The following is a 15,415-nucleotide window of genomic DNA, read 5'->3' on the forward strand; positions in this document are numbered from 1 at the left end:
ACTGCATGCAGTCTGGTCTGGCCAAGGTGTGGGGCTTGACACCTACAAGGGTATTTTATTTTGCTGCTGAGCAGTAGTGGCACCTTGTACTTTGTACTAACAGTTATGGATAGCAGGCACATGCAGTGCTTGTAAACTGCTATACTGTCCTTCTGTTATTAGTTGGATACCTCCTTTGATATTTGTGGGTTGTACACCTACATGTGGGTGTGCTTGTGGAAGCTATTCTACAGCTATTCACAAACTGTGTGACAGCAGACAGAATGCTATGCCTGTGAGTTTGTGACACTTGCAGGCCTCAGATACTCACTCTCAGGTGTATCTTTTATCAGCCTCAGGGAATGGTCCATATCAGTGGGATACACCCATGATATATTTCAGACATTCTGCAGTTGTGACTGTGGGGTTTTTTGAGCATGTGTATTAATACACCATTTCTGACATGCACGTAGTGCATACTTTCAGTAGTTGACAGTTACCATTATGTGGGACAAAACACCTTTCTGCCTACTGTTAGTACATTTCACAGGGAGTCAGTGGGGCACAGTTAACATTTGTTTTCAAATCAGGGACATCCCTGTAAATCAGTCCCAGTTGCGAGGTCTGGCCTCTTACCTGTTCAAATATGGCAGTGTTTATCCTGCTCTGATAGTGTGTGTGGTTTGCAAGATGCTACTGTCACATTATTACCTACTAGCTACCGACTAGCATGGCTGTTTCTCTTCTCACACTAATGTTATATAAATCCACAAGAATTGCCAGTAAAGATACAAGAAAAGCTTTGTGTAATAGCCTTCCTATATTCCCTTTACATTCAGTCCTACTATTTCATGATATATTGTTTTCAGCACAAAGTTCTTGTATATCAGTTATGGCTTAGTGGTAAGTCATGCAGACTAGTGTTTCCAAGGTCCTGGGTTCGAGACTAACAGAGGAATCTTATTTTGCTGCTGAGCAGACTACAGGTCTTGTCATTCAGAGTGACTAAGGCACTTTTAAGCAGTTGTAAGTGGGTTTGCGCAGAGCTCACGCATGCGCATTGTCGCTTAGCTTTGCGCACACACGCTTAGCTAAGCGCACACAAGTGCACTCCTGCTTACAACTGCTTAAAAGTGCTTAATCTCGTGCACACCCATGCTAATTTCTTTGAAAGAAAAGAAAATGGAAAGATAGGACAGTGGTGAAAAAGGGGGCACAAAGAGGGTAGGACAGTAGGTAAACAAGCTCGGGATTTGCAGGAAGGATGTAGGAAAGGCCCATAGCTGCCCATTTCTTTATCAGCAACAGCTGTGCATATGTCTGTAATTTGGTGTGAAATTTGAAACCTTCCACCCCTGACAGAGGGGTGAGGACAACAAAATATGTTGTACAGCCAATTGTAATTACCACTTTACATGTCCAGCAGACATGTCTGCAAAATGGGCAGCTATGTATGGGGCATAATTTTTTTGCGGGAACAGAGTGCCCTTTTTTTTTTTTTTTTTTTTCAGGTGAGAGTGGAATGTGAGGTACAGGAAGTAGGTATATTTGGGGAGGTAGGTAGGGGAGGTTAACAGACAAGACAAACAAGACGCATACAGGGGCGGAGTATGACACATGTGGGGGGAAACACAATTGACGGGGACGGATGTTGGGATATCGTGAGCCCATGACCCCACAGATGGCAACAGTGGAACTGAGATCCCCACCCATGGGCAGTTGCCACTGTGCCTTCATAGCCCAGGACGGGGCTGTGCTAGGGGCTGTGTAGGATGGGCAGCAGGGACACCCGTGAGTTGTGCCACATGAGCCTCAAGCTGGCGTAGGGGTTCAAGCACAGAATGCCTGATCTCGCTACACACCACAGACCGGACACTTTGGAGGGTGAGTGGACGGTCTCCTCCGGCCATGCTTGCAGAGGGGGGACAAGCCCCATCCCCTGCAGTGCTTCCACCCGAAGGAGGCACAGGGCCACCAGAGGAGGTTCCGGCCTGGGCACTAGTGCCAGGTGCACTCGCCAGTTGAGGTGGGAGAGGTGGGTCCGCTGGAACCCGCCTTCCCTGTTGTCCTATGTTTAGACATATTTTATGACATTTTGGGTTAGTAACAAACAATACCATTCAAAATTAGTTGTAACAGCATGCATCAGTATTCCCATTAACCAAACACCCATGAATTCCAAACATTTAACAGCAAGCATAACACATGCATATTTTGAACAACAGTACACAATCCAACAGCATGCAGGGTCAATTGATGTCAACAGGCCATCAGGTTTGGATATGTGAATAGGGCACATGCAGCAACGTACATGCAAATATGTTTGAACCAACAGGACAAATGTCCATAGGAATTGATTGTGAATATGCATACCAAGTTTGTTGTGGAATGGCATTTTGGCTATGTAAGTGCATCTCTCACAGGTTGTAGTGTTGAGTGGTAGGAGGAGAGGGTTGTCTGTGTACATGTTGCAATTGCTGCATTGCCCCAGTATGCCCAGATTCACCAGGTGGACAGTAGAAATCAACGGAAGCTGACCCTTGGACATGCCTGGTTTGCGGCTTTTTTTTTTTCTTTGTAAAGTATAGGAGCTGTTTCCTTAGCAAGGTACTTTGCAATTATAGGCTGTTTAGTGCCTACTATTAATTTCTCCTTGTTAACAAGGAGAGTTCAGTGTTTGTATGAGTTTAAGGCTGCCTAGTGCTTTCCAGCAGGTATTAGAGAAAGTGCTAGTCACAGGGATGCTTAAAGGTAAGATTGAAAAGAATGCACTCTGCAGTGTGCACTAGAGAAGTTAGATGTGAAAGTAGGTAACTTGAGTTTTACCTGTTTAAAAAGTTAAGGTTTAGTGGAGAATTACTATTTTTTAAAACAGCAAGATGGATTGAAAGGGGTGGTCACTTTTGTATTTTGGTACTATGAAATACTGTAGGATGGCCAATAAATTTAAATAATTGAAGAGGTGGGATTTCAAAAATGATGATTTTGTGATTACTCACATAAGCCAGTGAAAGTAGAGAGAAATGAGAAATATGGTCAGATTAACATAAGAAGCGAGCAACTAGAAAGACAGTGGTTTCTGCCTGACTCAGAACAGAGAGAGCTGTGGTCTCTTTTGAAGTTTTAATATGCTGTTAAAACAGAATGCAAGCAAAACACAAGGTAAAGAAAACAAACTACAGTATTCAAAATATAGAAAGGCAATACAGTAATACAAAAAATAAAAGCAAACTAACCTTTCCTTCACAGCAAAGTGTAGCAGAGTCTGGATGAGCCTTTCTAATCATACAGTACCAGCAGAATCTTTCTTCTAGTGTTATTTGAATTTTATTAATATGTGACTACACTGACCTCTTTTACAAGCTGTCTCACTTATATTGTATAACAATTACAAAAATATAATTACTAACCTGCCTGGTGGAGCAACCGCTCCAGCCTATCACCATAGGCTCGCCTATTCGCAGAACGCACACCTGCAGCTGTAATATAAATGAAGTAATATTGGAACATACATCTCCATAATATCAGCTAGGATAATTCCTTACATACATAATTACATGGATACTTACTCAGTAGTGAGGCGTTGGGCATTTACCGGGCCTCCTGGATCCAACAGTTCAGTTGGTCCTGCTTCCATTTCTTCAGGTCCACATGATGGTGACGGACCTGTTCACCAGTCCTTGGTATGCCTGTGGCACTGGTGAGATCATGTGCCAACCGGTTCAACGCCTCTGCCTTATATGCACCCCACAGAACCTGGCCCTGCATGAGTTGAGCCTCATGATCATGGACTAGGAGCCAAACCATGTATTTGGACTCCTCAACACCCCACCTCTGTGCTCAAAAGCGACTACCCACTCCTACACCTGCCATCCTGACTGCAAATAGGTTCCACAATCAGTTATGCTGTATATTCCCACCTATGGGGCTTATATATGCCGTTTTTCCTGCACTTATCTGTGATTGGCCATTTTGGAATTGTATCAGCTTCACAAAACCTGCTTTGTCATACTTCTATTTCCATTCATTCCTATATATATGCTAATACTGCATTTTTCAGTACAGCTGTCATGGCTTAGTGGTTCAGTACTTTGACTTAGATGCACAGTATCCTGGGTTTGAGCCTGGGCATTGCTTTTTTTTTTATTTTACTACTGTCTAGACAGGCTAGGAGGTGTGTCTGTTTAAAGGCGGCTTTGATACAGGTTGCTCAACGTTGCATGCCGGTAAGCCGGTTGGCGCGCTGAGCAGCTCCGCGCAAATGGGTTACGCTGCTTAACGCGTAATTTGGCTATGAGCATGCATATTACGCTGTGAGAAATTTTGCGCAACTACGGGCACACAGTTTCAGCATGTTAAAGTGCAGCTCAACTCCAGGCACTCATATTACATCTGTTAAACCACTGGTCACCTACGGGCAAACATACTCAGCTTGTTAGAGCGCTGCTCAGCTATGGGCACTTATAAAATATTTTATTTTTTTATAGTGTCAGATTTCTTCATAAAAACATGGCCCATTTCATTGCATTTTACTTAAATTATAATTGTATATATATATATATATATATATATATATATATATATATATATATATATATATATATATATATACACATATATGTCAGGGGATTGTTTCGTGCTTATTTCTCTAAAAATAAAAAATTATGTTGTTGGGGCTCGAACCGTGACTGCCTCCTCTTTGGCTGATGTCTCTACCACTATGCTATTGCTACTTGGCTTATTTTGCATATTTAGATCTTATATGCTTTTTCAATGACTGCTAACTGTGGCTGAGCGAAGGGCACACCCGCGCAAATGAGCGCAATTACGGGCAAACATTTTTGAAATACAAAAAAAAAAATTAAACTGCTCATTTTTATGTTTACATTTCAGTTGGGTTAATAGTCTGTAGAGGCATGTGTGCTGTTGTGTTTCTTGACATTTCCGTGGACTCGCTCGTGGGAGTTTCCTTTTGGGACTGTGATTCTTCTGGGGGCGTGTCCCTTTGCAGGTCTCACCATGCAGACACGCCCCCCCACATTGCTACACGGACAGTGTTAGCCTAGGGTGTGATTCAGCATGCCCTCATGAATATGCATGGCATGCTGACATCACCCATTTAACTGCAGCCTCCGTGTAAGACTTGTTAACTCTTACACGGAGGCTTTGTGAATCCTGCAGTATATCTATTAAAGTCAATGGGTTGAACAACCCCATGAAAAGGAGTAGTGTCAACAAATATTTAATGCTACATAAAGCAGATTTTGCATTCATTCAGGAATCCCACTTAGTAACAGAAGATCTAAACAAATTAACCTTTAAGGATTATATGATTTTGGTAAATTCAAATTACAACCACAAAATATGAGGTGTCCTAATTATATACAGAAAATCAATAAGAATTCCAGAAATAGTTGACTCATACTCAAGCAATGATGGTATGCTTTCTTTAGTCATACTAAAACTAGATAAAACGATGTACACATTTGCAAACATCTAGTGGATACTGGGTACTGGGACTAAAACTGTGAAAAAAACATTTAGACACCATAACATTAAAGTCTAAAGGTGAGTTACTATTAGCAGGTGATTTTAATTGTATCTTGTCTTCCACAGATACCACAAGCTCTAAGCCCTTCAATATGTTCCCTGTTGCCAAGCACTTGAGCAACTACATAAAAGACAGAAACCTACTTGACAATAACAGTATAAAAATATTATACTCCCTGAAGTATTCTCACTACTCTTACAGATTTGGTACACAGACCAACATAAAGAAAGTCTTTATAACCAGTTCTTTACTAGTGAAAACTGATAATGTAATGCTGACATCATGCCCTATGTTTGACCCCAATGCTATCACCATCAGTCTAACCCTTAATTCTGATCCCTTTAACTTCTGCCAAAGACTTCCTGATTATCTAGTAACAGTACAAGAATTTAAAGAATGGTTTCTAGATGAAATAATGCCCCCTCTCCCCATTACTCTTTGCCCTGGCTATTGAGCCTCTTGCAAATTACGTTAGAAATAATGACAGCATTAAAGAATATAAAGTGTCAGACAAATTATACCCCAAGGCACAACTGTTTGCTGATGACTAAAAATGTCTACTGATATTGAAAATTTAGTAGATCACATATTACATAATCTAGACTTCTTTGCAAACATCTCTGGTCTAAAATTCAATCACAACAAAACTCAGGCACTTCTAGTGAATAAAAATGTTACTATGAAACTTGGATCAAAAAGAGACATAAACTGGCATATATAGGCATCATTATTGAATCTAATTATAAAAAATCGCTCACATCTAATGACCAGTAACTTATAAACTCAATTACTAGTCTAATTGACAGTTGGAACAGACTCTTCTTCACATTTGAAGACAGACTAACTTTAATCAAAATGATACTGTTACCTAAAATCTTATTCATTGCCCAAGCTCTAATAATTCCCCCACCAGTCAAAATTAAGCAGAAAATAAACAGAAAATTAATAACTTATTACTCAACTTCCTTTGGTATCCCCACCCGCCAAAAAAACAAGAATTTCTCTTCTCTGGCATACCACAAGCTGGGATGCAGGAGGTATATTGCTTCCAAATATTGATTTTTATTTAAACTCTGCATTTGTTAACATAGTGTTGCTTTGGAATAATAATTATTATAAATCATATTGGAAATCAATACATGAAACCTTACTTCTTAATAGTAGTAGGACATTGCTTGAACCATACACTCAAATACATGCAAACGTCTTTATATGAGCTTTAAAAATATACATTCAAAGTGAAAGGTCAAAACTTGTTCTCATACCTCTTATAAACCAAATATTGCTGTTGTTTAAACAGCTTATGTTTGCTAATCAATTATTTAAGAATTTATTAATATTTATGTTTCCTATTGCTTACACAAATGAATGTTTGATATCTTTTGATACTTAGAAAATGTGAATTTAAGAGAGGTGACCTATTATATTGGAATCACTTTCAGCTAATAAAATAAGTTCTGCAGACTATTTGATCAGCAGATATAGTTTGCAAAATTGCAATTGGCTGGACATCCAAACTTGTAAGGATTTTATACAAACTAAACTTGTACCCTGATTAGAGGCATACAATAAGAGTAACTTAAAAATCTTGGATTTTATCTCAACAATTATTAATAGCTCACCCAAGAACACTTCATACATCTCTGTTATTTATAAAATTCTCAGAAATGGTTTTAGCAAAACAGATGTTTCTTTTTGGAATTATTCAAGTGAAGTTAATAGACAAGTATTCTCAGTAAAAGATATAAAACTTTGTTTACAGTTGGTAAAGAAATCCACATCTTCCCTGTATGCATATGAAAAATTTTACATAGATGTTTTTTCACCCCACATAGACTATCAATAATGTACAAGAAAGATTAAATGAAATGCTAGAGATGTGGACACCCTGATGCTGACCGGAGACATATGGTTATTGCAAAATAATTTCCCCATTTTGGTTAGACTTTATCTTTGTAAAGCTCTATGACAGCTGTATAATTTCTGACTCCCTTATCCTTTACAGTTTTCCTGCTCCTGAAGTCATTCCTAAAAACTAAACATTTTTACTATGGTCTGTCCTCTCTATAGCAAGGAAAATTGTTACTAAAAATTGGAAATCCCAATCTACTCCTAAAAGTTGAGTTAAAGTTGAGTTTATTCATCTTGTGAAATGCATTTGTAAGAATAAGATTGCTACTATAAAAGCAAGGACTAACAACACAACTCATAATTGAATTGCTTGAACAACATTAAGTCTTCTATGTATATTGCTTTTTTGTTGTTGTGGACATTATATATCATTTGTTTTTTCTTGTTACTGTACTGTTAAGTTATTGTGTTATAAAATGAATAAAAACATTTTGGGAAAAAAAAGGAAATACCCATTCAAATGGTTTATACCTTTCCAGCAATTTAAACAGCACATGCTGAAAAGAAACATAGATCTCACAGAGGCTTCTGCTTTTCTGAAATGGGGTTTCCATCCATGTAAACAAAGTACTTCCCTGACCTAATTCTAACACAATCTGGATGAATGGATGGAAATCACATATTTATACTTAGGGCAATCCCATTTTCTCTGCTAGACAGAGGGTATTGACATACTACTAACCTGCAACTTGACAATTTCCTTTCTATTAAAGAAAACAAGTATCACTTTGGCATTCTGCTTGGCTAGGCTTAACAAGGCCTTTAAAGCCATTAACCTAGCATCTTTCTATTTTTTTTAAATATGTATCTGCTAAGTTGTTTTGTTTTGTAATTCACTTTCCCTGTATGTCTAAGCAAGCTACATGAGCTGAATTTGGATTGCCTGCCTTCAGCTGTTGGTACATATGAAGTAACACATGAAACACCTATTTAGTTATTTATTTATTGACGTTTGATTACCGGGAAAGTCTGACTGGGTAGAAGCCCATTTTCAGTGATGCCTGGGAAGAAAAGCTCCAAATTATTACCAAACATTTTAATTTTACAATAATTTTACTTATGATGTTGACTGGGGCATAAGTAATCTGGCACACAGAAAATTTACTAATTGGGATGTTGTCAGTGATAATGCTGAAATACTTACATAGTTCTACAAACCTTATTGCAACAAAAGTACATTTGCAATGGAAGGGTGGCATAAAGCAATGATTTGCAGCTTTCAAAAGCATTGGTAAAGTGTTGTGCCTGGAACCAAGTTTTCTGTTACTATTACTTCATGCAGCAACCACAGATTCTACTAAAGCATACTTTTCTGCATTTACCTTTGGTTTACTAACATTTAGTGCATTGTTATGAAAGTGTCAGGTGTGGGCCTTCTGCGTTGTCCTAGGAATTTATGGGCTTATTTTCTATGTCTCTGAGGGTGTGTGTGTGTGTGTGTGTGTGTGTGTGTGTGTGTGTGTGTGTGTGTGTGTGTGTGTGGCAACGTGTCTGCGCACAGAGGTGAGTACACAGGCATGGAACTTGCAACAAGCTGCTTCTCATTACTGTGGCCATTATTTAAGGATGTGCTCATTCATTTCATTAAACTACTTGACTAACAGACATCTGAGATGTACACAGTATTAAAATGGTTGTAACTGGTTGGCACATGTATGTGTATGTGAGAGAGAATGAGAGAGACACAGGAAGTGTGGATTGCAGTAGGTTGCACTCTATGTGTCTGACAGCAAAGAGCTGAATACATTGCTGTGCCCACTACTTATGTATTTATCCATTCATTTGATCAAAATCAGACATGCAAGGTGCAAGGTCAAAAAATAACATGTGTGTGTGTGTGTGTGTGTGTGTGTGTGTGTGTGTGTGTGTGTGTGTGTGTGTGTGTGTGTGTGTGTGTTTGTGTGTATGTGTGTGTGCAGGAGGTGTTGCAATGGACTGCACAGTATATAACTGGCAGCAAAAACCTGAAAAATAATACTGTAGCCATTATTTATATATTTATTTATTATTGATTTATTATTCATTCATTTAATCACAATAAGACATCTGAGGTGTACAAAGTCAATAAAATACTTGTTACTTAAATGTAAGATTACCTATATCACAAGTGATAATTCAATAAAGATAATTAAAAAAAAATAAAGTACTGCAAATGGTATGCACAAATGCAGAATGTTGATGAAAATGACTGACCACTGCAGTCATTTGACCTCAGTTAAACAGATGTTGATTTGGCTTGGAAATTCTACTGTTTGTTTGAGTAAAATAAGTTGAAATACACTGGTGTGACCATTATTGCAATTATTATTATTATTTGATCAGAATCAGACATCCAAGGTGTATACTGTCAATATAGTGGCTATAAAAAGTAAGTTTTGAGGGAGACTGTTTATGAAAGTGACTGATCCCAGCTATTGCCTGATCACAGTTAAAAAGTATTTGACCCTCCATAGTATAGCACCACACCAATACAATTAGCTCCATCCATTTGTTTGCTCCCTGCAGCTTCCCCTTATTTGAACTCCCCATCCACCTGTCAGATACACTCACCATGTTATCCATTACTTCCACACCACTTTCTTATTCTGACCTACCCAGAAGAAATCTAGACTTTTTTGCCTTGACACCTTTAAGGAACCTAGTAGCATTAATAATCTCATTCTTTATACACCCTTAGCTACTATCTGTCTCTCATCCCAGCTGGAATTTCACCTATCCATATCTCCATCCCCTTTCCAACAACCAAGCTCTCACTCTCTAGTCTGACTATACAATCTAAAGCAATACTCAGCAATCATTACCCTGTTCTTTCCTCTTTACAAACCAACAGCTGTTCAAAGTTTTAAAATAATGTGTCATAGATGCACAGTGTTAGAAACAGACAGCTAAATGCTTGAAAAAATAACGTGTAATGAGGAGCTGGCAGTGAAGTAAGGAACAAATCACTTGCTGATGTGAACAGGGCATGTCTAACTGCCACACAGCAAAGGTCAGAAAGAACCAATGCAGCAAGGAAATATTTGGTAGGGCATACAGTGATCACAGCAGTAAGTCTAGACTTTAAATGTTTATCATTTCAATGACCTTTGCTTACAGCTGTGCCCAAAACATTTTTCACTTCCTTTATTTACTGTTTTTATATTTTTGATAAAAATATAAGCAGCTGGTATGCAGAATGATTTGCCCCAGAATAAAATCAGAAGGCATTCTGTAAAATGTGTTGAAATATTAATTGATTAATTAAATTGCATTACATTATTTATGACAACAGGTAAACAGATGTTACAAAAAATTATAGCTGTAGACTGTTTTCAGTGAAAAATCCAGTGTACTCAGATAATACTTCTCATTACCTAAAGCCTGCATTTTTATTAGGCGCACATTCTAAAGAAGTACAAGTAATTTTATTCAAGGTTCAAATCAAGAAAGCTAAAATTTCTGTTTGTTGGTCACCAGGTCTTCATACAATGAGAATCCCTTAAATAAAAGTCCTTTTTATTGACTATGGCATTTAGGTTCATAGATTAGTACTAGACTAACTGCCCTTGTGAGCCATTTTAAGCTTAGCCAATTGTTCCTTGTGAGACTCAAACCCTGCACCTTGTGCTTGTAAGGCAAACACCTTAACCATTAGGCCACCCTTCCCATTTTGTAGACCATATGATTATGGTATTTCCTGTTCATCTTCAGTAGCAGTCAGGCTGCAAACACAGAGACATGGTTTGATTCCCATTAACTGCATTCTTTTATTACATTCACTTTTCTGTGAGCATCATTTATAACCCCATAATCTAAATTACAAAGAGAATCAAGATCCAGTTTAAAATAAATGTCATATTAATCGATACCAGTGCACATTGTCCTTTTCCTAGACCATATAGCCTTCTAAATGGTCTGCCAGAAAATGTCCTAAATTTAACTTTTCATTTTGTTTACAACCTTGTCTTTATTTCCAAGGGTCAGGTTCCACGCTCGATCTGCAATGAAAATTGTCTACCTGGACACAGAAAAGCCACAAGGCGAGGTGAACCTATTTGCTGCTTTGACTGCATCATGTGTTCCAAGGGAGAAATTGCCAACCATAGTGGTAAGACACTCTTAAATCAAGCTGAATAAAATAATAAGTAATCATATATTGATTTCTAAACAAACCTACATTCCATTCTGGCTTAGAAGTCAGAATTTTAAAGTTTGATATTTTGATGGGAATTAAGCTGAATTCAGTTTTGAAAATTGTATTCTAAAACTAAAGCTAAATTTATATTTTTTGGAATTTACTAAAATGTAATTTGACCAAAAGCATTCTGAACATTACTATCTTAATTTTAGATTTAAAAGCATTTGCTGTTTAATTTTTAATACAAAAAGAAGTAACCTGACATCTGTTATTTTGATTTATCCAATTAAATAACATGAAGTGTATTGTTTTAATTTTAAGAATGCATCTGATATGGACTGCTTAAAATTTTATTAGTAATCATTCCTCTAACATACATAAGTGAACTGCATGAGTATTATATTTCATGGATATAGCACAAGTGCTTGCATGCTATTATCTTGCAACACACAAATCACTATAATTTTTCCAACTACTCTAATTTACTGAACTGAATAGCCCCACCAGAAACCTAACTGCAACCCTCCAACTCCCACCTGGTCTCTAACCATAATTATAGGCCCCCCTCCACTCTAACCCTAAGGAACTTGATTGATCCTTAAATCTAAAACTCCACTCCCCTCCTTAAACTTAAAGTCCTTGATTGCTCCCTAAACCTAAAACTCCATTCTAGCTGCCTAACCCTAAACTCCCCTCCAGCTCCCTAAACTTAAAATTCCTTTACTGATGCCTAACCATAGATTACCTTCTCACTCCCTAAACCTAAAATCCCCAGTTGTTCCATAATCCTAAATGCAATTGTCACTTTCTAACCCTAAATCTCCCTCATGCTCCCTAAACTGAAATCCCTCTCCCAAATTGTGCTTGAAATCCTAATCTACACTCCCAGTCCCCTTGCTCCCTTTCTGCTGCTACCGCTTACCTTGTTCGAGCTCAGCTACTGTTTTCAGGTGAGGAGTGCAGGTCCACTCCCTCTACATGGCTTGCTACACCTTGTCAAAATACATAGTCAGATTCAAGCACGAGCAGTAGCCTGTGTGAGCTACAAAATGCCTGAGTACCTGCCTTCAGGACAGCAGTCTTCTAGTGCCTGGGACTTGAGCACTTGTAGTAGACCAATATTTCATATTAACATGAAATCAGAATGAACAAGTAGATCCACTTATTACTGCTTATGGTGACTTGCCACTCCCGCATAAATGTAAATTCAAAAGCACCTAGAACGTATGCTAAATTCTCAAAAAAGAATATAACCGAGTCAGTTTAAGTTCTAGTGAGTTATATAAATTTCTGACACTGAATTGTTATTTAAACTCAACTGTCACTCCCTACCCCTACATCTTCCTTATGTTCTTTAAATCTCAGTCCCCCTCCTGAATGGTTCATGAAATTCTAATCTAAATTCCCTGCCCTCAACATCTTCTTAAAATCACAAAAGAAGTCTTCACCTCTGTTGAAAACTGGCTTCACAATACCCTATTGTTCAACCAAAAAAAAAAAAAAACTACTCTTATTCCTCCCCAAAGCAAGTCTGAAGGACAAATCCAGTTTCAAAAATCTTCTAACTTAAAAATACAGAGATAGAAATTGTTACCCATACAAAACTACTTGGTAAGACAATTGATGACAACCACAGATTTGAACTCCACACTCAAAACAGTATATAAAAAAAAAAAAAAAACTCACCAGAAACGTGGCATATTTTAGAGGCATAAAAATGTTCTTACTAATTCTGCTGAAACCACCCTAGCAACCACTAACCTCCTTCCTTCACTCTTATATGGTGCCCTATCCTTACTAACTTGCAGGTATCTGTTAAAACTAAACCTGAAATATACTACAACAAAGTTGCTAAATTTACTGCCAATAAACAATACTATGCACATCACTATGGGTCTATATTATAACATCAAATTTTATAAAGTCTGAATGTTATAATATCGAACCAGTAATGTCGAACACTGGAAACAGCGAAGGTACAGGACACCGAATTCTTTCCCAGGGAAAGAATTCGGTGGGCTGTTGCTGTGGCTTCACTGTTATCAGCATTCAATATGTTGGAACATTACGGGTCGGGTTCAGGTAAGTGTGCGAATTTGTGTAGGTTAGGGGGTGGGTTAGGTGAGTTAGGGTTAGGGAGCAGGACAGGTAAGTGTATGGTTGTGTGGACGTTAGGGTTAGGGAGTGGGTCAGGTAAGTGTGCGATTGTGTGTAGGTTAGGGTTAGGGCCGGGTTAGGTGAGTTAGGGTTTGAGCGCGGGTCAGGTAAGTGTGCGGTTGTGTGTAGGTTAGGGTGCAGGTTAGGTGAGTTAGGGTTAGTGCGCGAGTGAGGTGAGTGTGCGATAGTGACAGACCTTAGAGTTAGGGTTGGGTTAAGGTAAGTGGATAGCTAGTGCATGTAAAGTTTGGTTTAGGTTTAGGTGTAGGATTTTAAGTGTATGTGTGTGGATTGCTGTTTTTTGTGTGTGTTTGTGTTGTGTATATGTTTCTTGGAATAGCAATTTTTTTCCCTGGGAAAAAAATTCACTATTCTGACTGTTCGATGTTTTTGGATTTCTGTGTTTAGGGTTCGATATTATAACATTCGATGTTTATGAACTTCGATGTTATAATATAGACCCATCACTACAAGGCCCTGAAAAGTTTGAAATGGCATGGACATTGACTACTTTTCTCTACCCCTATCTGTACTGAATCTCTACCCATCATCACTTCCTCATCTTCACCTAGCTATCCTACCTTCTTTACACTTTAAATAACCTCTTCCTATCACCTTCTCCCCATTTATACTAATCTTGCCTAATCTCTCTTCCCCTTTATGGTTACAATTAAATTAAACGCATGACTTTTACTTATTACTACTGTGAATTGCCAAAAGGATGCTCTTCAGAACTGCATATTGTGTTTTATTTTGCTTTTTGTCATTGTTCTCTTTAACATATTTTTTATATATTTATGCCTTATAATATTGTTGATTATTTTTGAAATGTATAATTTCACCTTATTTTTATATAATTTTTTTGAAAAATATTTATTTCTCTGTTAAATGGAGCATTTCTCCCTGTGCCTCTGCTGAAAATGGGCTCTTGAGACACAGTCAGACTTTCCTGGTAAACAAATGTCAATAAATAAAATAAATAAATAAATAATCCATTCAGCAAACATGTCTTTAAAAAGCGTGTAATGAAATTATACAGGCAAAGTAGCCAGAAGAAAGACAGGTTCTGTGAAATATGTCTCTAAGTTATAATTAATGTATCCCCATTCACCAGCAACATCATTTGGAAAGACATTGGGCCGGATTCACGAAGGCTTGCATGGAGTCTAAGAGTAGAGTAAGCCTCCATGCAGCCAACATGTCTGCCGAGCGATCCAGGAACAGCCGGCAGGAGCATGCAAAGAGCTCCTAAAACTCCTCTTACATGGACAGGGCTAGGATATGCAAATTACCTCATTTGCTGCAGAAAGTTATGCAAATGAGGTAAATTTGCGATCCAGGAAACCCTAACCTGTCCGAGTAAGAGTAGTGTTATGTGTAGAAATGTACTCGGTTGTCAACTGAGTACCGTTCTGCAAATAGCAAAACTGAGCTATGACAGCTCCAAATAAAGGATGCATCCAGTTGAGGAAGCATGCCAATAGCCAAATATATGGCCATTGGCAATTCTACCCGTTGCAAAAAAAAAAAAATTAATATTTTTTTTACCTCGATCTCCAAAGTTTAAGCATAGCGCAGCATCGTGCAAACGTGCTGCGCTGTAAAAACCCAAAAAATAAATAAATAAAATCCAAAAATAGGCATATTATTATAAATATACATCTGCCATGCAAGTGAATGGCAGGCTGAAGACAACATGA

The 15,415-nt window shown here is 38.0% G+C and overlaps 1 protein-coding gene across 1 annotated transcript in view; it reads left to right on the forward strand.

Moving 5' to 3' along the window:
- The window catches only part of LOC122805983 (vomeronasal type-2 receptor 26-like), a 111,758-nt gene that overhangs the window by 29,582 nt on the left and 66,761 nt on the right, over window positions 1-15,415 (forward strand). The window contains exon 2 of the mRNA XM_044076222.1: window positions 11,399-11,528. Within this exon, the coding sequence (XP_043932157.1) occupies window positions 11,399-11,528 (130 nt within the window). The remainder of the gene's footprint in view (window positions 1-11,398; window positions 11,529-15,415) is intronic.

This window comes from Protopterus annectens, chromosome 7.part0, assembly GCF_019279795.1.
Source record: "Protopterus annectens isolate FY-2018-M chromosome 7.part0, PAN1.0, whole genome shotgun sequence".
NCBI classification, from domain to species: domain Eukaryota; kingdom Metazoa; phylum Chordata; order Ceratodontiformes; family Protopteridae; genus Protopterus; species Protopterus annectens.